Source organism: Myotis lucifugus, unplaced genomic scaffold (genome assembly GCF_000147115.1).
Source record: "Myotis lucifugus unplaced genomic scaffold, Myoluc2.0 scaffold_454, whole genome shotgun sequence".
In the NCBI taxonomy this organism is placed as follows: domain Eukaryota; kingdom Metazoa; phylum Chordata; class Mammalia; order Chiroptera; family Vespertilionidae; genus Myotis; species Myotis lucifugus.
The window spans coordinates 16,878-39,849 of record NW_005871502.1 but is presented as its reverse complement, the minus strand read 5'-3'; the positions used below and the strand labels follow the sequence as shown (position 1 = coordinate 39,849).

General features: G+C 46.0%; 1 protein-coding gene and 1 long non-coding RNA gene across 2 annotated transcripts; both read right to left on the bottom strand.

The window, feature by feature from the left end:
* Window positions 1-270: 270 nt before the first annotated feature.
* LOC111823306 lies at window positions 271-4,690 on the bottom strand. Its single transcript, XR_002826328.1, has 2 exons — window positions 2,350-4,690; window positions 271-2,239 (listed from the first exon to the last, which is right to left on the bottom strand). It is a non-coding gene; the product is annotated as an uncharacterized LOC111823306 (long non-coding RNA).
* A 750-nt stretch (window positions 4,691-5,440) lies between these two features.
* Window positions 5,441-20,242, bottom strand: SLC20A1 (solute carrier family 20 member 1). Its single transcript, XM_006103004.3, has 11 exons — window positions 20,095-20,242; window positions 19,209-19,847; window positions 18,966-19,106; window positions 18,691-18,776; window positions 13,259-13,355; window positions 10,967-11,086; window positions 9,313-9,582; window positions 8,643-9,201; window positions 7,894-8,079; window positions 7,063-7,147; window positions 5,441-6,478 (listed from the first exon to the last, which is right to left on the bottom strand). Exons 2-11 carry the CDS (start codon window positions 19,579-19,581, stop codon window positions 6,320-6,322), a joined length of 2,076 nt encoding a protein of 691 aa, XP_006103066.1. The 5' UTR covers window positions 19,582-19,847; window positions 20,095-20,242; the 3' UTR covers window positions 5,441-6,319.
* Between the last annotated feature and the right edge of the window lie 2,730 nt (window positions 20,243-22,972).

Sequence of the window (22,972 nt, the reverse complement as noted above, 5' to 3'; positions counted from 1 at the left end):
TTCCACTGTCTCTAAAAAATCAATAGAAAAAATATCCTCAGGTGATTAAAAAAATAAATGACTAAAATATCAACTAGTCAAGAATTCCTAGGTAAAAACAGGTTGAAACATTGGCCTTAAACTCCCCCTGAAACACCACCGAAATGGTGGTAAGAGACTATTGTAAAAACACAGCTGTTACCAGACCAAGTGGGGGCCCCCTTCCCCACTGGATGCTGCTGGAGGTGGATATCCCGAGAAAAGGAATTTTCTGAGACTTGCACGGGAGGATGAGGTATGGTAGAAAGCTTTATTTCCAGTTATAGAAGTATAATCTGGGTTTCAGTAAAGCTAGAAGCAAAGTCAGTGTTCAGTTTCCATTCCATGTTGCGCTGGGTCCAGGACAGCAAAGGCTAGCTGCAGTCCATTAGTCCATTGTGTGTGGGGTCCGCGTGGTCATGGGCCACACGGGAGAATGCCAGGTAGCCGAGCATGAGCCATGAGCCATGAGCCATGAGCCAAGCATGCCAAGAGGAACCAAGAGAGTGAATTTGTTTAGGAAATTATATATCTCACACCCACTCTGGCCAATGACCTCTGTTCCCAGGTGTGACTGACAAGCAAGTCGTATTGCCTTTGTCATCTCAACTTTCCTGGGGATGCCCCTACATTCCGTGTGTTTCCCTCCCCGTGGTTTGCAGGGACCATGTCTATGTCTAGTCTTCCCTTTGTTTCTTTTCTATTATTAGTAACTAGTTCATTACAACGGTATCACAGTCATCGGGCTAGGAGACAAAACCACTGAACTGTGGCAGCGGGATAGCACATGGGGACAAGGGACCGACCTGAGACGGCCGAGGCTAAGGTGGCCCCTGAAAGGCTGTCACTCAGAGTCTAGGAAGCAGTCGGGGCACCTGTGGTGACATTTAAAAACATCACCTTTAGACATAGCCTCAAGTAATATACAGGTCAGAAGACATTTGGTTTAAAATACTCCGGTAAAAAACGTTTGTGAGAGGGAGAAGCAGATGCGAGAGCAGAATGCTGACTGTTGTTGGAGCTGGATGGAGGGCACCTGGTACCGCGGTTCATTATACTCTTCTATTTTCATGTATATTTGAAATCACCACGCCTGTGCCCCACGCTGCGGTCAGGCATGGTCTTCCGCGTGGCATCAGACTGGACGTTTATTTTATAAAGGGCACCATGGAGGGCCCATGGGTTGGGAAACAGTGGGCAGAGCTGAGGGCAAGTAACACAAAGGCCGCCCTCGCTCTGCACAGTAGCTGTGGGTCCACAAATGTGACCATGCAAGGTGGTCTAATAACCAACAGGTAAGATGGTTGTCCCATGAGCTTTAAAATTTTTTTCTCAAAACATTAAATGACAGTTATAAATGTATATGGAAATAAAAAAATAGTTAAGCTACTATTTACTTAGTCCACTGATTTAAATCATTAGAAATATTGGGGTAGAAGTGTTTTGGGATGGGCTTCCCCCATCAGACCTTTTCTCACTGCCGTGAACCACCTCTGAGAAGGCCCTGCGTGTGAAGTCCCATCAGTCACTTCCTCTGAGACATCTGCACCCTTTCCTCCCTCATGTTGACAAGGTCACCTTCACCAACTTCCTCACAGCAGCAGCACCAGCCTTTCCACGGTCAAATACAAGCCAGTTTATGTTCAGTTTGAATTCTGCCACACTGTGCATTTCTGTCACTTTTTGCTACGATGCTTTCAATTTCTTCCAAACCTCAGCTAAAGACATTGTAAAATCTCCAGTCGTAGCAGCAACAGCCTGTCCAGAAGTCCATGAGAAGTGGAAATAACCTCTTTTTCCACTGGCCGAATTGATGAGAGCTGTGTTTGATGGTAAAAAAGCACGTTTTGATACTTTTGTCCAAGTCCCTAAGAGAATGAGGAGCTAACCCATCAGGGGCACTAAAAGCACTATCTCTGCAGCCCTCTCCACCGCTGGGAGAACAGGAGACGACGCCAAGAGCTCTGTCATCTTGAGTGAGCAGAGTAACAGATGCGCAGCAAGCAGCCACCCACTGGTGAGGGGGGGACCTGGGCAGGTCACTGGTGCCGATGCGCCTCGGCTCTAGGTGTGCTTTCTGGCCTGGAGAGCTAGCATTCGAGTTAGTACATGTGCCACAGCAACTGAAATTTGAACCACGTTGCTGGGAGACTGGGTTATTTACCCAAACGGTGGTATAGAATCCGTGCATGTAGAAGCCACAAAGCAGGAACTACCGGTGCTGGAAACAGAGAAACACAGGGCGGGGCAAAAGTAGGTTTACAGTTGCTTGTATGGAAAATAATACAATAATAAGTAATAATGTAAGAATAAACTGTTTCGCATACTCACAGCTGTAAACCTACTTTTGCAGTTGAACAGTGACCTCTTCCCAGCCAGCCCCACAGATTTGAGTCACACCAAGACCTGGCTCTTCTCTGGGATCACCTCACCCAGGGTTTCTCCACCTCAACACTTTCGACATTTTAGTCTGGGTTAAGTCTTTGTGTGGGGCCCCTGTACACTGTAGGGTGTCCATAGCAAGATTTCTCAGGCCAGTAACATCCCCCAACTGTGACAACCAGAAGTCTCAATATTGCCAATAATTTGACATATTGCCACAAAATCACAACTAGTGGAAAAGCACTGCCTGTGACAAAGGCGCCACAGTCCCACCAGCACCGCCTGTGCACTGAGCTTCCCACCAGCACTTCATTCTGCTCTTAAATATGAGATCAAAGAGCACCCGGCAGCCAAGGAAAGCCTTGGCAGGACACAGACCAGAGCAAAAGCCAGAGCCAAAAATGGGAACTATGTTAACAAATTAAAATTATCCTTAATATTTAAGAAAAAGGTACTGATCGCATCCATGAAATAGAACATAAAGGACAAGGTCAGAGAAGTAAGAATGTATTGAGCAAAAAAATGAGAAATTAGAGGACTCGTTCAATAGCTTAGGAGAAAAAAGAAAAAGGTGTAGAGGATATCACAGTAATTCAGGAAGTTCCTAGAACTGAAGGATGTGAATTTCTGGGCTTCGCAGGAGTGAGTGCTCAGTCCACTGACAAATAAACCATCCCTGCACTGTCAAGTTAGCCACACTAAGCAGTAAATACCCCAACAAGCTTCCGGCAAGGAAGGCGGGGCACACGCACCAAGTAATCAGAAAGGGTTCAGACTTCCACCAATGCAGTGCCGTCAATTCTCTGAAGGGGGATTATTTCGAACCTAAACTCTATACTCAAATTACCAATTAAATGTAAAGACAGAATAAACACACGTGCAGACACACAAGGTCTCAACAAACTCCTCCCCAGCTCTTTCTCAGGAAGCTGCTAGAGGGCATTCTCCACAAAAGCAAGGGAATAAGCCAAAAGAAAAAAAAAATGAAAAATGGGCTACGGGAAATGGGAAATTTAACAAAGGAGGTAAAAGAAATGCCCAGAAGGATGAGGAAGATTTTAGGACAGATATACAACTTGTCCAGATGAGATGAGAAGCTGAGTAAGGCTTCCTTCCACGATGGAGAGAGACCATGCCTGTCGCTTTTGATGGTCCCAAGACAAAATCAGACAACTGGGAGTTTTGAGATCAATTAGTGACAAGAACAGGACAACAAAATGTCAGGAAGTGATCACAGTGGAGTCACTGTATGACTCAGCAGCTCAGCACTACCTTTCAAATGCTCAGAATACTGATCTTACCAAAATTAAGACCCAGTAATACAGTGATGGTGTGAGGTTAGGGTCTGTGCATGCAGAAGGGAAGGCTTACCACCACTGAGACACAGAGGAACCAGGGTTGAAAGCGGTGCCTTAGGAAAGGAAAGAGCAGGGATGGCAGATCCATTGTTGTTACAAGCCTTATTGAACCACCTGACTCCTTAATATGCACACAACTTTGATTTAAAAACAACTCATCCCCTACCCGCCCCCTCCTTTCCTGAGCCACAGGGGAAATGTTGGAGGCTTACTATTCTCCATTTCACCCCAGAGCAGACGGTCCGGCTCTGAGGTTATATGGCTCCAGGAGAGGAAGCCAGTATTAAAACTCAGAGGGCCTCCTCCAGGACCTCAGTTCAGGGCATAGCACCAGGTTCCTGTTAGTATAGCCCCGGCCACCTTCCTCAAATAAAGCCGCACAAGGCCCTCCAGCCAGCCCCAAAGACTGTCTCTCTGCTAGCACGTATTGTGAAACACAGATGTTTTCCAGGCCCCTTTCATCAGCTGTAAAATAAGGGTGAGACCTACCGCAAGTCTCAAGGGCTAAATGTGCATAAAGAGCTTAGTGCGGAGCCTGATGAACATTTACTGAGCGATTCTGTGGAGCGTGTACCCAACCAGTGGTCTAATCCCTCAGGCACAAGTCTAATCCCTCAGGGACAGTCTGGTTGCCAAAAAGCATCTTCCTAAAACTTGCTCTCGGGGCAGAAACCATCAACCTAGTTTGCAAAGCTACACTTTCCATTTACTATTCTGACCAAGGAAAGAAGAGATCATGGTCAGGACTAAAGAAAGCAACACTGAAGATTTGTAAATGAAGCTGAGCCTGACACACACACACACACACACACACACATCTGAGCATTCTTTGTAATAGCAAAGCTGGAAAACAATTATAAAATAGTCCATTCAGTCCTAGCTGTTTTGGCTCAGCAGATAGAGCAGCCGTGGGCAAACTACGGCCCGCGGGCCGGATCCGGCCCGTTTGAAATGAATAAAACTAAAAGAAAAAAAAGACCGTACCCTTTTATGTAATGACGTTTACTTTGAATTTATATTAGTTCACACAAACACTCCATCCATGCTTTTGTTCCGGCCCTCCGGTCCAGTTTAAGAACCCATTGTGGCCCTCGAGTCAAAAAGTTTGCCCACCCCTGGGATAGAGCATTGGCCTGCAGACCAAAGAGTCCCAGGTTCGATTCTGGTCAAGGGCATGTACCTTGGTTGCAGGCTCCTCCCCGGCCCGGACCCTGGTCAGGGTGTGTAGGAGGCAACCAATCAATGTGTTTCTCTCACATCAATGTTTCTGTCTTTCCCTCTCTCTAAAAATCAATGGAAAAATACCGAGTGAGAATTAACAACAACACAAAATACTCTGCTCAAACAGGGAACTTTGTGGATGTTAAAAACAGTGAAGAGATCTGTGTGTGCCAATGTGAAACGCCTAGGTTATGCTAGTATGAGGAAAAATGCATCCACCTAAAATTAATACAATATTGAATGTTAACTGTAGTTGAAAAAAACTTAATGTTTTTAAAGGGAAATATGCCACACTCCCAATAGTTCCCATGGAGGATGTCATGCGTCGTGAGATCACAGGAACCCTAACAGGGAGGAGTGGAGAAAACTGAAGTTGGGTATTGGTGTCACTTGTTAATGGATAAGGACAACTAATCAGGAGCCCCGATGCTTCACATATGAACAAAAACCATGACAACCAATTATCTAAAAACTGTAGGCTTTTTTATTCAGTTAAGAGGTAGACAGATGAACATGGAAGGCTGTCCCATCTAACTTGCCCAAAGTTCACACTCCATTCATCCATCCCACATGGCCAGAAATCTTAAAGAAACCACAACTGCCAGAGGCTTTTCTTCCTACTTCTTCATAGCAATAAGTCAGTCAGTCAACTGCTTGCAGGAAGTTACTAATTTACATTCTTACTGTGCCCAAGAACCTCGCCACAAATGCCACAAATGCCACAAATGCCAACAGAACCACCTGCCACTGCCAACAGGAGGGCAGAGTGCAAATGACTATTTGACTAAGAGCTACAAGGGAAGCTTCAGATATGTTTTTGTTGTTACATCCCTGTGCGTGTTCAGGCAGAAGCTGGTGACACCACCAACCAGAGCACACTATATGTCAAATGGCTCTGGATGGTGTTTAAGAAAAAAAAAGAAATCACAAGTTATCTTCAGACACAACATTAAAAAATAATGGAATTGAAGCTGGGTACAAAAAGTAGATAAATATGTACAGGAAGTCACAGCCAATAGGAACCAGTGGAAACCTGGCTATTTAAATAGCTAATTTTGAGACGAGTCATATTTAGCACAAAAGCAAATGTAGCACAAGTAATACTTCCTCCCACAGCTCCCAAACTGTAGATTGTCCTGGGTCTCCTGTATCACTGTAATCATTCAGAGGAGCGGGAATGCTGTGATGGTCCAAACACTGGCACAATTCTCATCCCAAATAGCTTCTGCTCAGAGGATGACATATTTCTTTTATTTTTTTATTTTTGGTGCCCTTGACCGGAATCGAACCTGGGACCCTTCAGTCCACAGGCCAACGCTCTATCCATTGAGCCAAACCAGTCAGGGCAGGATGACATATATGAAGAACGCCATGATAGCAGCGCTGATTACACCAGAAATGGGGACCGTGACAAACCAGGCCATGAAAATGTTGCGAAAAAGTCGCCAGTCAACAGCCTTTTTGGATCGGAGCCAGCCAACGGACACAACAGAGCCCACCTAGGAGAGAAACAGGCAAGAGAACTGGTTACTCATTCCAATGGTGCTCTGGTGAAGAGGCGCATGACCTCAAGTAGGTAACTGCTGAACTAGACCAAGCCCAGGAAAGCTGGTTTACTGATAACACATTAAGGAGATTACCTGTGGGAGGATGAAGGCAATATAAAAACCCAACCATTCAATTTGTCAACTGGGGTATATTATGATAAGGCTTTATATTCTTGACACATGTCCTAAACTTACAACTCCTCAAGATCCACTGCATAAAAGTTTCTAAACCAAAGTATATATAAAAAGAAAAAAAAAGCCTAGCCCACCCGGTGTGGCTCGGTGGTTGAATGTCAACCTATGAACCAGGAAGTCACTAGTCGATTCCCGGTCAGGGCACATGCCCGGGTTGCGGGATCAATACCCAGTGTAGGGCATGCAGAAGGCAGCCAATCAATGATTCTCCTTCATCATTGATGTTTCTTTATCTCTCTCCCTCTCTCTTCCACTCTGAAATCAATAAAAAATATGTATTTTTTAAAAGCCTACATATTACCAGAACCATTCAATGACACAGCACGTGACATAACACTTACTTTACAATGCGTTGTACTGATGGGAAGGCCAATGTTGGATGCAATTACCACAGTAAGGGCAGATGCCAGTTCAATACTGAAGCCACTGTGGACAAAAAAAAAAAGATGACTTGTTAAGAATGAAACTTGGTGTTTTTTTTATAAGCTACCACTACCTCAAAATTAATGCCAACTTGCTGTGCCCCACTCATGGACCTCTTTAATTGGCTAGAATTCTTAAAATCTCCTTTCAATCAGGCCATGGGAATTCTCTTCTCCCTCTTCTCTAACGCATGAGGTTGTAAGGTTTTGTGGAAGCCCATGAACAACATTCACTTTTATTTTGAAGACTTTTGTTAGACATCCTCCTTGGGTCCCAAATAAAACAAAGGCAACCAGCTGGCGTGGCTCAGTGGTTGAGCATTGACCAATGAACCAGGAAGTCACGGTTCAATTCCTGGTCAGGGCGCATGCCTGGATTGTAGGCTCGATCTCCAGTGTGGGGTGTGCAGGAGGCAGCCGATCAGTGATTCTCTCATCACTGATGTTTCTCTCTCTCTCCCCCTCTCCCTCCCTCTCTGAAATCAATAAGATTAAAAAATAAAAAAAAGAGCAACAGACCATCATAAAAAAACAAAGGCTGAGTATATACAGCAATTCACACTTAGCAGACCTATCTTCCTCAGAAAAAGTTATTATTGTGAGACCACTGGAGTTAAACCTAAAAAGTTCACAGCAACAGTGAGATCATCAAGAACATAGACAAACTGGGTCTCTTTAACTAAAGAGAGATTCATGTGGCAGCACCACAGCTGTGTGTACCCCAGGAACAAGACCCCCTTCCCAGCTTACCTGGAGGGTGTGATCGGCGTCAGATCTTTGCCCATGGTCTGAATGACTCTCCTTCCCCACACCCACAGACCAATGCAGATGCCAACACCACCGTACAGCAGAAGCCATATTGGGGTTGCTACTTTTGAAGATACATCTCCCGTTTCATAAACCAGATACAGGGCAACCAGAGGGCCAATGGCGTTGCTGAAAGAAAAGTGAGGGCAAAGATTAACTTTTCAGACAGAACTGAAAACTGAGTAACTTAATAGTTGTCTTGAATGAAGCCTGAAGCTCACTTAGCAAATAGGTCTGTTTCACAGAAAATGAATGGAACCCACATACACAAGAGGAGGAGAGCGGCACCATGCATGTGGGGGCTGTCTTCTCACAGGGAGCCTAAAGCAACTCTGGGCTCCCAGTTTATGAACCACAGAACTAATGCCAACAGCCTGCAAACTCATCCCACAAGGCAAAGATGTTGTTTTCCATCTTAGATGTTGTTTTCTTCCAAAATTTATTATCAAAGAACTGAGTCCCATCTCCATAGACAAAAAGGCTTCTCTGAACAATATCCGTTTACCACCCACAGAAAGCTCTCCAAAGAAAATTTTGCTGCTTGTTTTATTAAGTCAATTAACTGCTATTACCTCATCTTACCTAGATATTCAGTCTCACAGATGGCATAACCACCACAGCCACAAGCATAGCCTTATAAAAAAGTAAAGAGTTTAAAAACAGAATGAGCGCTAAGATTCAAAGTCACCAACCTGACATCATTGCCACCATGGGCAAATGAGCCAAAGCAGGCTGTGAGGATCTGCAGGAACTGGAAGAGGAGAGAGACTTCTGGTTTATCCTGGTCGTTCCACTCTTCTAGAGAGCTACTACTTCCTTTTCGGTCACCCAGGCCCATCTCTGCCTTGATGCTCATGTCCATCTCAGAGGCCGAGTGAATGTCAGACACTGCATTGCAGTAGCTGGTGTAACTGTCCATTCGAATTCGCTTCTTGCTGTCTGCGTTCGGCCACGTCAGCTTCTCCATCTCCTCACCTTTCTGCTCCCCTTCTTTGGCACGGAACGAATCCAGAGGCATGCCACAGATTGCCATGGTATAGGAAGTGTAGCTATTGTTGCGCCTCAAGGGTTTGTCACCGGAGTCTCCCATGCAGTCGCCCACCTTGGCAAGATGCAGCTTGTGCAGCAGCTCTTTGTACAAGCCGGAGTCTTTGTGCACCGTGTGATACTGGTAGTGGCCACTGGAGTTGATCTGGTTACTGACGGCCTGGTTGAACTGAACTAGGTTCCCGTTAGGCAGCTGCACTGCACCTGGCCAAGACCAAAAGGAAACATCAACATAAAGAACATCACGAGGCACCAGTGAGCCTCTGCACCAGCAGAAAAGTGAAACTGTTCCCCCGCTGGAGAAATTCCACTCACCGTTCATGGGGCCGTCCAGGCTGGTTTCCTCTTTCAGGTCCACGCTGGGAAGCCGCTCTCGCTCCGGCGCTTCCTCCAAGTCTCCCAGCTTGAAGGAGACGGTCCTCTCCTCCACCACAGCCCGCAGGGGCACGGTGACAGGCCCCGCCTCAGAAACGGGACTCCGGATTTCAATGTCACCCAGAGACAACTTTGCTTCTTCGTGGTCTTCTTTCAAGCTATTCTTTTTTTCCATTAAGGGGCTTACCGAAGGACTAGACTTTATTTCTCCTAGAAAAGAAGAAATTTTTGTTTGGTTTTGACCAAACCCAGTTGTTCCACATCTCCCCTTGCCCCATTTCAAAAAAGTCCATCTCAACATGTAAACTTCAGTACAAATTCAGAACCATCTTCCTGTCTGTTGTATTTGCCACGTCTCGTTTTTCCTGGGAGGAAACCAACAATGCAGGACACTGAGTATCAGGGGCTGTAAAGTTTTTCAATAAAGGACCAAACAGCAAAGACTGTGGGTTCTGTTGTGTCCTTTCCTTTACACGTAGGCCATGCTTAGTTCCCTGACAACCTGTTCTGTAGTAAAAGGAACTCAAGCCAAGACTGGCAACAGATTGAAATTTGGACTGCATCTAGTTCATGTTTTTAAAAAAGGAATTCCCCCAAAAGCCCCTCCATGAATGCAAGCGAAGCAACACAGCTCAGTGCAGGCAATGGAAGATGACAACTCTAATTTCCACTTCTATAAAAGAGATGTGCCTTTGACTAAATTCCACAACTAGGTAGGGATATGTTCTGCCTATCAAGCCAATGCCCAGAGTTTACATGCTCATTCAGGCATCAGAGTCAAGCTAGAGCAGAACATAAAACATTAGGGAGACTTGTATCTCCTCCTCCCAGACTGAGGGGAAACGAGGTCAGTAAGTACTGAGCCTCGTTCCCACTGTGCGCAGGCGCTCAGTGCAGCTGCATGACACAGCACTGCTCCCAAGGCCACTGCAGCCGGTGCTGCCTCCCTTCCAAACAGCAAACCACATCACCCACTGAGCATTTGCAAGTGAAAAGGGCAGAGAAAGATTGTATTAAGAGAACTCCACCAGTAAGGAAAGGAATACAAGATTTAAGACTAACCAGAATTTACTTAGTGTTTAACTACAGCACAACTGTGTGCAGCAATGGCCTAAATGAAGCTAAAGGACACTTGGAGGTGTTCACCTCTAGGATTTGTGCTACAATTCTGAGAACTGTAAAGCCGGATATATACGATAGCCATAGCTTTCAATGTCTAAATACGAAGTTCCACACAGAATTAGGGTCAATGTTTCTTTTATGAAAGCATTTTTTTTCATTAAGGTACCCTTAAGTATTCTCACTTAATGTAGTCTACACTGTCTATCTGCTCTTACTGGAAACTGATTAAGGTACAGTTCACTAATAAATGCCCAGCTTGTGTCCACAGCATAGGTCCAACATTCCCTCTGACCAGTCTCAGATAATTTTAAGTCAGTAAGAATATACTTTGGTTGATAAACCCATAGCCTCAAATATTCATTTAAAATTTCTGACATTGTCAATATATCCAAATACTGGAATTTTATAGGTGGCCAAACAAAAAGAAATAGCACATTTCAAGTTAAATTTTCTGCTACAATGTGATACTTACGTTCAATTTTCCTCTTCATCCTGGGACATACAAAGAACCAGACGATAAGGGCACAGAGAACTGCACATCCCACCGAGATGAGGATGGTGCCCCACAGAGGAAGTTTGTCAAAGCCCAGCACTAGGAGATAAAATGGTGCATCTTGAAAACCCCAGGGCTAAAGCCCTTGCCACAGTGTGTAAACCCTCCTGGGGGGACTCAGGTTCCCCAAGCCAGCCCATCGCCCTTCAGCAGCTGCCAGCGTTAGGTCCACAGATCAACTGTGCTCGTGGCTATACAGACTCAGGAGGAAAATCTAGTTGTCACCTGACACCCACACCAGTCTGGCCCACTTTAAATACCTACTAGACCCAAGTGCCTTCACAAACTAGCCTTTTCCCTTTCTTTGCCTTAGACAATGGGGATTACTACACTGAGAATCTACTCGTTATGGAAATAAATGGAACCACCCCACTCCCGTCTCCAGATGGTGGCTGTGCACATTACACAGGAAGGTGCCATAGTCACATCTGTTATACTGATAGAATTCTCTGTGGAATTATCACAGCCATTGTACTATCCTCCAGCAAAATCCTTTAAAACAAGATTATTATCTCTTAGACTAAGATACAGAAAACAAGGATATTACTTATCAACAGATAAGAACAGTTCAAAGGAGTCTTTCACAGAACAAAAATAATTTAGTGGTAGTTGCACTCATAAGCTGTATCTTAGAAACTTGTCTACTTTTTCGTAAGGCTCAGGGATCATTAATATCAGTCACCATCTGCTTACCACTGAAATGTGAATAGGCTCCAAGCCTCTAGTATATTATTTATGACAGAAGCAAAACACCATAGAATCTATTTAAGCCGAAAAGATGTTTTGATTTTTAGTTTATCCAAGAGCTTAGTTACTTATGGTTGTTCTGCTTTCTTTTGCTTATTATGAATTAAATTATTTATAAAATGACAATTCTACTGGCCCCTCAAAAATGATTACTATTTTAAAGTCATATGTAAATTGAGAACCCTTCAAAATGCAAGTTTTATAATGACTACAAATCTTTTCATTTCAATTCCTGCTATCAAGCTTCATGTAAAGCCACACAAACTATAATATACATGAAATGCAATAAATATCCATCACAATTTAAATTTGCCCACATTCCAAGTTTAAAAAGGGAAATGAGACTGGTTTTTCTTGTAAATGATCCACAAAAGGCAGAACAAAAATATCCAATTTCCCTTTTCAAAACGACTGAAAATGTTAAGTTTCTAATTTCACTGAACTATGAGCTCTGCTGCTGCTACATAAACACCAGTGCTTAAAGCCTCTTGGAGACTTCTTAGGTTAGCATGAAGAACCAAATTTAAACCAATGGAAATGCTGCATCCAAGCTTTCCTTTGCCTGCAGCATTTGGCAAGGTATCTAGTAAGCTCTAAAGAAGATCAATATTCTCATAGGTCATGTAGCCTCCAGATACTTTCCAGTTCCCTTTCCCCTCTCCCCCACTATATGCACATGTGTCCCAGGCAACAACATACATGTATTTCTTCCAGTCAAAGGACAGGAGCACTGAATTAATGGTCAAAGACGCTCATGCCAAATAAACCTAGACAGCACAACCAAGCTGATCAAGGTAGGTATAGCCCTGCTGACAAGTTACAAGTTGTCAATCTTTTTCAGTTGCTAAATTAAACATGCATCATAATTTAATCCATAAATTGCCTTAGCCCCAACATGAATATTTCAATTTTTACGTTCTCACAAATTACTTTTCCTCTTAGCTGCATGAATTCTTCTTCCACATGCACTTAGGCCAGGTGTTAAACATCCCAACTCTTCTCATCCAAGCAGGTTTAGGGGAGTAAATTTAGTACTTAGAAATAAAAGTGGCTCCATTTGGGAGAGAAAATGAAAATATCAAGCAAACCAGTGCTAAATGGCTGATTATTGAAGACCAGATAGAACTAAGAACTCTTCAGCAGCCAGCAGTTGAGGCCAGTACCAATGCCAGTATTTAGGCATAGATAGGAGAAAGGGAGAGAGAAGACTATATTATCTTGGGTCCTGTGAAGACTAAAGAGTAAAGGTCTGTAGTGATTTAGAATCTGAGCAGGTCTCTTTGGTTGAAAAACTATCTAGGTTAACTCAGCATACACTAGCCTGCAGCCTTCTGAAATGGGTGCAGGCCAGCCACCTTCTAGGAGATTTCAGCCCTGTAAAGCAAAAAGGGGTAAATTGGGCATTTAATGCAAGTTTTGTAAACAACTTTAAATTCACATCTAAACATTTTGATATGTACTTACAAGGTGCTCCAGTATACATGATGGAAAACAGGTTTATCCCAACCGTGCAAGCATAGAAAACTGGCAAAGCTCGCAAACCATTAGGAACTGGATCTGCCTGTAAAATAACGTGAAGATCAATACCTAAAAGCTGTGACAATTAGCCCATGTCTATACAACCTTGTAAAAGGACAGGTTCAGGAATTCCGATGCCAATAGCTGTTTCTCCACAGTAGTTCCTGAGCCCAGTTGGGCTTTTTCCTACATCTGCTCCTGGAACTCTGTTCATCAAGGCCAATTTACAGCTTCCTGAAGTTAAGTTTATGTGTTTTTTGTTTTGAGTTTTTGTTTTATCAGTTTTTAACAAGAGTACCTATACCAGTAATGTCCCCAAAAATCAGTTAACACTCAGGATTCCAGATGTAAATCTGAACACACACCTGAAGGCGTACTAGACATTTGTTAAGAGATGTCAAGAAACAGGCCTTGATATGTTACAACATTTCTTACCTGTAAAGATTTCTTGCAAATACACTATGTAGTAGAATGTACCTATAACAACCACCTTAATCTAGACAGCTGATAAATACACCATTATTAATGATTTACCCAAGTGCTAAGATAAAAACCAACTGTGCACCAGATTACCCCTCATTCAACCGACTGTGCCAAGCACTGTTCTTGGCACTGAAATACAGAAGTGAATGAGACAATGTCCCTGCCCTCACAGAACTGAAATTTACATTCTAACACAGAACACTGTAAAGTACTGACAAATGCTATGAGGAAAAATAAAGAAGGGTAAGGAGAAATGATGGAAGGAGGAGTACATTTTAATTCGGGGGGGTGGGGTGGAAGGAAGAATCAGTGGAGCAAAGACACGAATATTTAAGTCAACAACCATGTACACACTTAGGGGTAGAGAAGGAGCCGGCTACCTGGCTATCTGGTGGGATGGGGGTGGGGAGTGGGGGGCTGGGGCAGAATATTCTAGACAGTGATGTCAGCTAGTGCAAAGGCCCTGAGACAAAACTTGAAATGTTTAAGAACAGCAAAAAGGCCAGTGTGACTGGAGACAAGAAGAGTTCCACTTACAACAAACGTGTATTAATTTTACAGGAAAAGACGGAAGTTGAACACTTAGGAATGAGAGCATGGATCTGAATACATGGGAAGGCTAACCTGTAAAGATGTTGACCTATAGGTTTACTGCTATCTTGATCACAATCCAATGGGAAATCTTGGGGAGGAAGAGAAAGAGATAAAGACCCCAAAGTTATCCTAAAGCTTCCAGAATAACCAGTGGGAAGAGGGAGGCACTAGCTTAAGATCAACGAAACAAGAGAAAATAGGTGCCACTCCAAGTCAGTAGAGATGGGCCCTTACTGAAAAGCACTGTGAGTTTTAGCTCCCCTATCTACAGGTAAATGGCCAAAATAAAAACCATGAGTAACATAGAGAACCTAGGGACTGTTAAGCTTCCCCGAGCAACTCAACAATGTGGGTCACACCCCAAGGGCAGTCAATAGGTTATGAACTTGAGGGGTATATACATTTTTCTTTTAAGAACTATCCATGGGCCCTAACCGGTTCAGCCTGCGGACCCAAGGGTCCCAGGTTCAATTCCGGTCAAGGGCATGTACTGTGGTTGCGGGCACATCCCCAGTAGGGAGTGTGCAGGAGGCAGCTGAATTGATGTTTCTCTCTCATCGATGTTTCTAACTCTCTATCCCTCTCCCTTCCTCTCTGTAAAAAATCAATAAAATATATTTTTTTTTAAAAAAATGGTTTGAAGAAAACTCTTCAAGGAACTTAAGACCCACCCCACCCCCAATCAAAACCCATTAGGGTTCTAGACTTAGGTAGGGACTTCTCTTTAACAGATTTTCAAATAATACTTGGTATTTTGATATCAAATCAAACTGTACTTGGTTGGTCAAAAAGAAGTAGCCATGTATTTATTTTTCTTTTTTTTTTAATGTACTTTTATTGATTTCAGAGAGGAAGGGAGAGGAAGAGACAAACATCAATAATGAGAATTACCTATCAGCTGCCTCCCTCATGCCCCCTATGGGGATCAAGCCCACAACCCAGGCACGTGCCCTTGATTGGAATCAAATCGGGTACCCTTCAGTCCGCAGGCCAAACCAGGTAGGGCTGTATTTACTTTTCTGTAGGGCTATATTTACTTTTCTGTATAGCTCAATTACATATTCCAAAGTAATCAGTAATAAATTACCTGGGATAGGGAATGAATGACACTACTACCAGTTTATTATGAAATAACAGGCTCATGGTTTAAAAAAATAAAAAAGTTCCTAAGGGTCTAAAAGGAAAAACCTGAGCAATCTACCGCTCCCTTTCTCTCCAGACTTCAGTCACTCCTCTTCCCACTGGCTAAGAAGTAACCAGGGCTAACAATTTCATGAAATACTTATTACCAAATGACCCATCGAACATCCCTTAAAACTTTATCTGGAAATAACATCTTATTCATTTATGTGGGATGGGAAAGGGGTCTCCATAACTCCCCATCTTCAACCAGAACAGTTCGTGTTTTACATAGTGAATGTTCCAGTAAGCTTTTGTCTAAGAAAAAGGTTTCTCCGAGTTTGAAAAGATGTCCAATGTGATTCCTAATAGAAGGGAAAGAAAATGCTGAAGACCCGTTTTAACTAGAATTTAAATACTCAACAGGAAAACCTCCCTTTCCCTTATTCCTGTTTATTGCCCAGTCCTTTTTTGTTGTTGTTAATCTTCACCCGAGGATATTTTTCCATTGCTTTTTATGGAGAGTGGGAGAGAGAGGGAAAGACAGAAACATTGATATGAGAGAAACACGTCGATTGGTTACCTTCCAAATGAGCCCTGACCAGGGCACAGGCCAGGGAGAAGCCTGCAACCAAGGTACAAGCTCCTGACAGGAATCGAACCCGGGACCCTTTGGCCCACAGGTCAACGCTCTAGCCACTGAGCCAAACCGGCTAGGGCTATAGCCTTAACAGAATTACCTCATCTCCATTCTGCTTTTTCCTAGTAGACTACTCAATGCCCATGGAACAGACATTCAGAGAATGGAAACTTTTTAAAAAGTAATTTCAATGTCAACTTCCAAAACAAAAACTTAAATTAGAAAATTTTAAGAGCCAGGACCCCCAAAAGTTACTCATCTAAGGATGATTTCTTGAGAGTTAAAACCTAACTAGCCAGAAATAGTCACACTCATTGCCTGAAAACTCGCGTTATTGATAGAATGGACACAGAATATGTGCAGAAGTGCATGCCCCCGGGGGGAGGGGCGGGGGAAGGAGGAACGTGAGGAAGACCCTCAAAGTCAATTTTGGTTTAAACACTATTTCAATTATTCTTGATCATGTCCACCCTCATACCCATATAACTTTGTAGGGAGCGGCTGTAGGGTTAAGCCTCAGACTGACTTGTTGGCAAAGCCACAGACAAGTCCCAGCTTAGAGGGCACAGCCCTCTTTAGCATAATTAAGCTTGACCTTATGAGCTCCCTAGATCCTATCTGGGTAGCTAATGGGCTGTGGGAGGTGCAGCAAGTGCTGCCAAAACAAGTGAAACTCACAAGAACACTGTAACTATGGTGACCACTACTTTATTTAACTCTGACTATAAAATAAAGGCTCAGCTTGCTGTCTGGGTCTCTCTCTGTGGCCTTAGCCAGGTGCAGGAGATCCACCTAGACCCAGCTTATTCTCTTTGTCTTTTCTTTAATCCTTCGCTGCCCCCGTCAGGCTCACCGAACCCTTGGCTGTGCTGGCCTGGCACACAACTTAATTAATATAACCATGGCCAGTGTGGCTCAGTTGGTTGAGCATCGAGGTCCAAAGGTCACGGGTTCAATTCTCAGTCAGGGAACATGCCCAGGTTATGGGTTTAATCCCCAGTAGGGGGCGTGCGGGAGGCAGCAGATCAATGTTTCTCCCTCTCCCTTCCTCTCTCTAAAATCAATAAAAACACTTTTTTTTAAATGAAGTTAATATATCTAACTGAAGCTCTCAATAACTGGGGATAAAAGTACCTAGCATGCATTCCCCAAACAAGAGGTCTGGCATCTCAAAAATCTCTCTTTGTACCTCAGAGCACTACCATTCCCCATAAAGAAGACAAGTTTGTTTTGTCCTGAGACCCATATAACCCCTCCAGTATCAGATGCATCTGCTTCCCAATAATCAATCAACAGAGACCCAGTGTAAACCTTTATATAAGCAGGATTCCCTAATAAGGGATTTTCTACCAATTCTCCTGGTTCACTGAGGTGCACAAAGCTGTGTGACTTAATAATAATACTACTAAAACATCTGGTCTGACTACTAGCAAGCCTCCGATTTAAGCATCACATTGTCCTACGGGACAGCTATGGGAAGTGGGAAGGTAGATGTAGTCATACCAGCTTGCAGTATAAACAATACCAAACTCTGAGAGTTAATATCGATGAATTGTTTACTCTCAAATTATCCCAGGCTACAAATGCTTCAAGTTTTCAAAGCACTGAACTGCTTTATTCTTCCTACTAATGCCAGTCAGTTTCTATAGAGAAGAGGTACCATTCCTTCCCTAGAGAAGCCTACAACTAGACCAAACAAGTGGGTCTGAACATATTCTTTCCCCTGGGGATAAAGCTACTTATCTCCCTTCACTCAGATTTCTACAGCTTAGAAGCATTTTTTAGAACTTACAATGGACAGTTAAGAGCCATTTACCTCAGAAAAAGGACAACTTTGTTTTCTTAGAAAAATGCATTTATTCTCACTGAAACTCAGTCCAATGACAACACCCCTTGTTGTCCACCTTGGAGCCAGCATCAGACTTCTTGATGAAAGAAATGCTATCGGGTCCCTGAAAAGGCATTTTCAAGTGGACAGGAAATGAAATGGCTCTCTGGATTTTTTTTTTTTCTGGCCCAGAAAAACAAAACAGTTCTAAGGAATTAGAGTCTAAGTCACAGTGAGAAGTAGAGTCTCCACCTAGAAGCTTATAAACAGGTTATAAGCATAATCAGCTCTACTGAATTAACTATGTAGACCCAAACTACTCCATTTACGTGGCACTAAGAAAAAGCCATAGGGGACATTGTGAATTGTTGAACCCCAAGCCTACAATTCAAAACAGTCGACGTGATGGTGGTTTAAAGTAGTAAACCATATAGCTGGACAAAACCACCTTAAATACGTTTCCCTAATTTTCCACTCCGTCTCTCCTAGTCCTTAACACACCAAAGCGCTCGTTCAATTTCCCCCCCTGAACACCCTCTTAGTGAAAGCTTGCTTCTTGCAGAGAACTTAGCAACATACAAAAGGTGTACAGAACAAAGAATTTTTCAACTTCCCAAGGCCATGTACCTACACACCAATTACACTGCAAGAATGCTACTGGTTTGAATACCAGACCCCCTAAAGGTCATAAAAGGGGGGGGAGAGAAAAATTACCTTACGGAGGATGAATGTCCGAACAAGGAAGAATAAAATTCCGGACATGATCCCAGAAAGCAGCGGAGAAACAAACCAAGACATCACTGGAATAGAACACACGAAGAACAAATATCAACAACTGACAAAAGTCAGGAACCAAAACGCACTTTACATTTTAGGATTCTGTTTCCACAATTTGAGTCCGTCCCTCTGCCCCTTCTACACAACACTCCCCCACAGGTGATGCCACGGGACAGGACAAGAACTGAGAAGCCATTCTGAATGAAACATACCAATTTTTACCAGTTCGGACCACTTGACACCTTCCTGCCCTTGTGCCACCAGGGAGAAACCGATGGTGGCGCCCACGATACAATGGGTTCCAGAAATGGGAAGCCTCAAAAACGAAGCCGCTAGCTGCCACACGGCAGAACCTGCAACACAGTCAAGTTTGACTCCGTCAATGACAAAACCCCACCATGGATGCGGCGCAGGCTGCAGGCAGTCATGTGAGGGGCACACCGCAGGGAACTCACCGAACATGGCGCTGACCGAGCCGGCCATCAGCAGGTGCTGGGTGGTGTTGTACATGGTCACGTCGATCAGGCCCTTCCGGATGGTCTCGCTCACCTTGGCCCCCAGGAGGACCGAGCCCACGGTCTCGAAGATGCTGGCGAGGATGCAGGCCTGCTTCAGGGTCACCACCCCCGAGCCCACCGCCGTGCCGAACGAATTCGCCACGTCATTGGCGCCCACGGAGAAGGCCAGCACGAAGGCGATGACGAAGCCCAGGACCAGCATCCACAGGTACTTCTCCAGCGGGCCGCCGGGGTCCGTGGCCGTGGCCGCGGTGCTGGCCATCAGCGTGGCCGCGGCGCTGGCCACCAGCGTGGCCGCGGTGGACGCCATCCCCGGAGCAGCGGCCTTCAACTAACAAGAACTACTGCTGCGCGGCTTTCAGGCGTGTAAACAGAATGAGTATGAGGTATCACAGACGCTCTAATAAATAATATATATTATATAAAATTAAATACTGTAAACTGCGGCAGACACCGGGCCGGCCGCTGCTATACGCTGCGCGCGGGCATCTGCGGTGCGGGACGCCTCGGGCTCCGGGGGGCTAGCGGCGCGGCGCGGAAGGCCATGGCGAGGACGCGCGGGGACAAGGGCTCATCCTGCGGGAGACAGAGGACCACGATGGCGCACGCCCACAGCCCCGGGCTGGGCGCGCGGCCAGCACGTGGCGGGCCTCTCCCCGCGCCCGCCCGCCCACCCGCCCTCCGTGGACACCGAGACAGGCCGCTCCCGCGCGCCGGGGCCGCCAAAAAGGCCGCGGGCGGGGGCGGGGGGAAGACGGGCGCACGAGGCAGGAATCCCGCCTGCCCGGAGAGAAAGCGCCCTTCCCCGCGGCGCCCCACTCACCACGGAGACGAGGGCGGACGCAGACGGGGAGGTCCAGGCGGCGAGCACACGACGGGCGGGGCGGGAACCTCCGAGAAGCAGCGCAGCGCCTCAGAAACGGAGGAGGAGAAAGTAGCCAGGCTAGCCGGCGGCCATCACTCGGCTGGCACCCGCCGCCTGCCGCACTTTATAGCGGGCGCGCGGCCCACGTGACCCGCGGCGCGCGCGCGCGCGAGCCACCTCGAAGCTCCGCCCCCGGTGATGCACTCCCGCCCTCCGGGCTGGCCCAGCGGGAAAAGCCCGACGCAGGCGCTCATTGGCCCGTCGCGCGCCGGAGCCTCGCCCCCACAGGCAGCCGATCACTCCCGGAGGAGACTGGCGGCGGGGCTGGGCGGGGGTTTCCGCCTCGCCTGGCCTGGCCTTGCCGCCTGGTGACAGTGGGGTCGTCTGTGGGGTTCTGAGGCCGCGATCGCGGTCGTTCCTGGTTCCTCCCGCGAGCCCCGGTTTATGCAGCGGGCCGCGCCCCCATCCGCACTTGGAGAGCATCTGTAACCGGCCGCGTCGGGAGGCCACGCCTGACCGGTGATGCTGCGAACCCAGTTCCCGCACGTTGCCGCCCCTGTGATGCCCTTGGCCAGACAGGCGCCGCCCCGCCCCGGAGCAGGGAGGCGCGTGGGCCTCGCTCCCGCCGGCGCGCACCGGATGGAGGCAGCGTGGACCATCCCGAGAATCAGGCGGTCCCCAAGAGCGTCCGGGGGCGCCAGGACGCTCCGGGTCACCGACCCCCGCGGACGCCAGTGTTTTCCGCCAGGCGCGGGGGTGGGGCGGGGCGAGGTGGAGGACGCCAATGCGGAGTGCGGTCCCTGCTCCTGCTCGCTGCGCTGCGTCCCCACGAGCCAGTCCCAGAATATCCGACTGCGCCCTCCCGATCGTGAATTTTTAGGATCAGTACCTGCCTTGTGGCTGGAATTCAGTGTGACTGTGTCTGAGAGCGACTAGAACTCGGCGTTCAGTAAATGCTAATCACCGTTTTCTCTTTCCTTGAATAGACATGTTTTTGGATGTACAAAGGATGGAAGGCCATGTTCTCTTTGCATCCCATCCCGGAAGATAAATTGACTTCTGATCCCTACGTGGTCTATAGTGTGTTTTTTTCACGTTAATAACACTTGCTGTTATGCACATTTGGTGGCATTTCGTCATACAGCGTGAGAATCAGACAACCAATCATGCCATGGGAGAGTAAGGTAGTGGTCTCTTGTCAGGGTGGTAGATTAAAAAATTCCAACCAGAGCCCTCGCTGGTGTGGCTCAGTGGATAGAGCGTGGACCTGCAGACTGAGGGTCCCAGGTTCGATTCCAGTCAGGGGCACATGCCCCTGTTGTGGGCTCAATCCCCAGTGGGGGATGTCCAGGAGGCAGCTAATCAATGATGCTCTCTCATCATTGATGTTTCTATCTCTCTTTCCCTCTCCCTTCCTCTCTGAAATCAATAAAAATATAGTTTAAAAAAATTCCAACCAGAAAGACCAACCAGGCTTAGAATGTTCTAGAGCCCTGCCTCTTCCTTTGCCATATCTAGCAGCCATGCACTGAACTGAAGAGCAGAAACAAAGACATAAATCTGTAAGTTGTTGCTATGTCTGGGCCATTTATGGAGGCCTAAACTCCACCTGAGCATCCCCTGACCTACCTGTGGTGGAGCTGTGGTGAGTAATTTACAAAGTTCCAGAGCCCAAGGTCATGTCTGAAAAAGGAAGTGCATGTCTGGGATCACTGACCCTGAAGGGCAATTCAGATGTAATTCTGGGATCCACCCCCTCCCTCCACCCTTACTTCATTTCAAGGTTATGAAAAAGTTGAGCCCTAGCTGGTTTGGCTCAGTGGATAGAGCGTCAGCCTGCGGGTCCTGGGTTTGATTCTGGTCAAGGGCACATGCCCAGGTTGTGGGCTCGATCCCCAGTAGGGGGCGTGCAGGAGGCAGCCAATCAATGGGTTCTCTCATCAATGATGTTTCTATCTCTCACATCCTCTCTGAAATAAAAACAACAACATATTTTTTAAATTGAATAAAATGACTCATCTGTTAATGGTCCTTAGAGTTCTGCCATTTAAAACAATTTTCTAAGCAGTTATTTATAAGGAAATTGCCTAGAACTCTTCCCAGTATGTTTATTTCGTCTGTCCGCGGGTGTACTTTTGCCCGTCTGTGGTATTAACTCCTTAAGTTGGCAAACTTGCTGGACAACCTCTGTGTGAGGCCATGGGGCAGCCAGCCATTCGAATGTCCATGCAGGTGAGTAATCCACCCAGGTGAGAGCACAGTCCAAGCCTGCAGGAAGCCGCCCATTGTCTTCACTAGCAGAGAAGTACGAACAAGGATCCTGGAATGCTGGTGAACCTTGAACCCATGACAAGGACCAGAGTTATGCACCGATTGTCTAGTCTCGACAATGGGGGCTCAAGCTATTTCCTGATCAAATAGTCTGAGAGTAAATCCTTCTAATATGTACTGACTTTAAGATAGTCTGTCTGTTACCGCAATTACCTGCCTAAGAGCTAGATGTGTATCAAAAGTTGAATAAAAGGTTGGCAAGGCCTGGGCACCAGTGGAAGTCCTTCCCCTTGAGTTGGGCTTGCCTGCCTGACCCCCAATATTTCCAAATTATTATTTCTTGTCTCGTCTGTTTCATTTGCGTGCGGCCCTTCTTCCAGATCCTGAACCCTGAACCACGCGGGACATGGGGAAACATCCACACAAGCCCCTTGGGTGGGTGTGAGGGAGTGGGAGGTCCAACGGGAATCCCCTTGCATTACAAGTGAATTTTGTCCACGTCTTCAGACTCTAGAATGATCTTCCTAATGCCTCTGCCAAGTGGGCTAAAAGGGGAAGCGAGGTT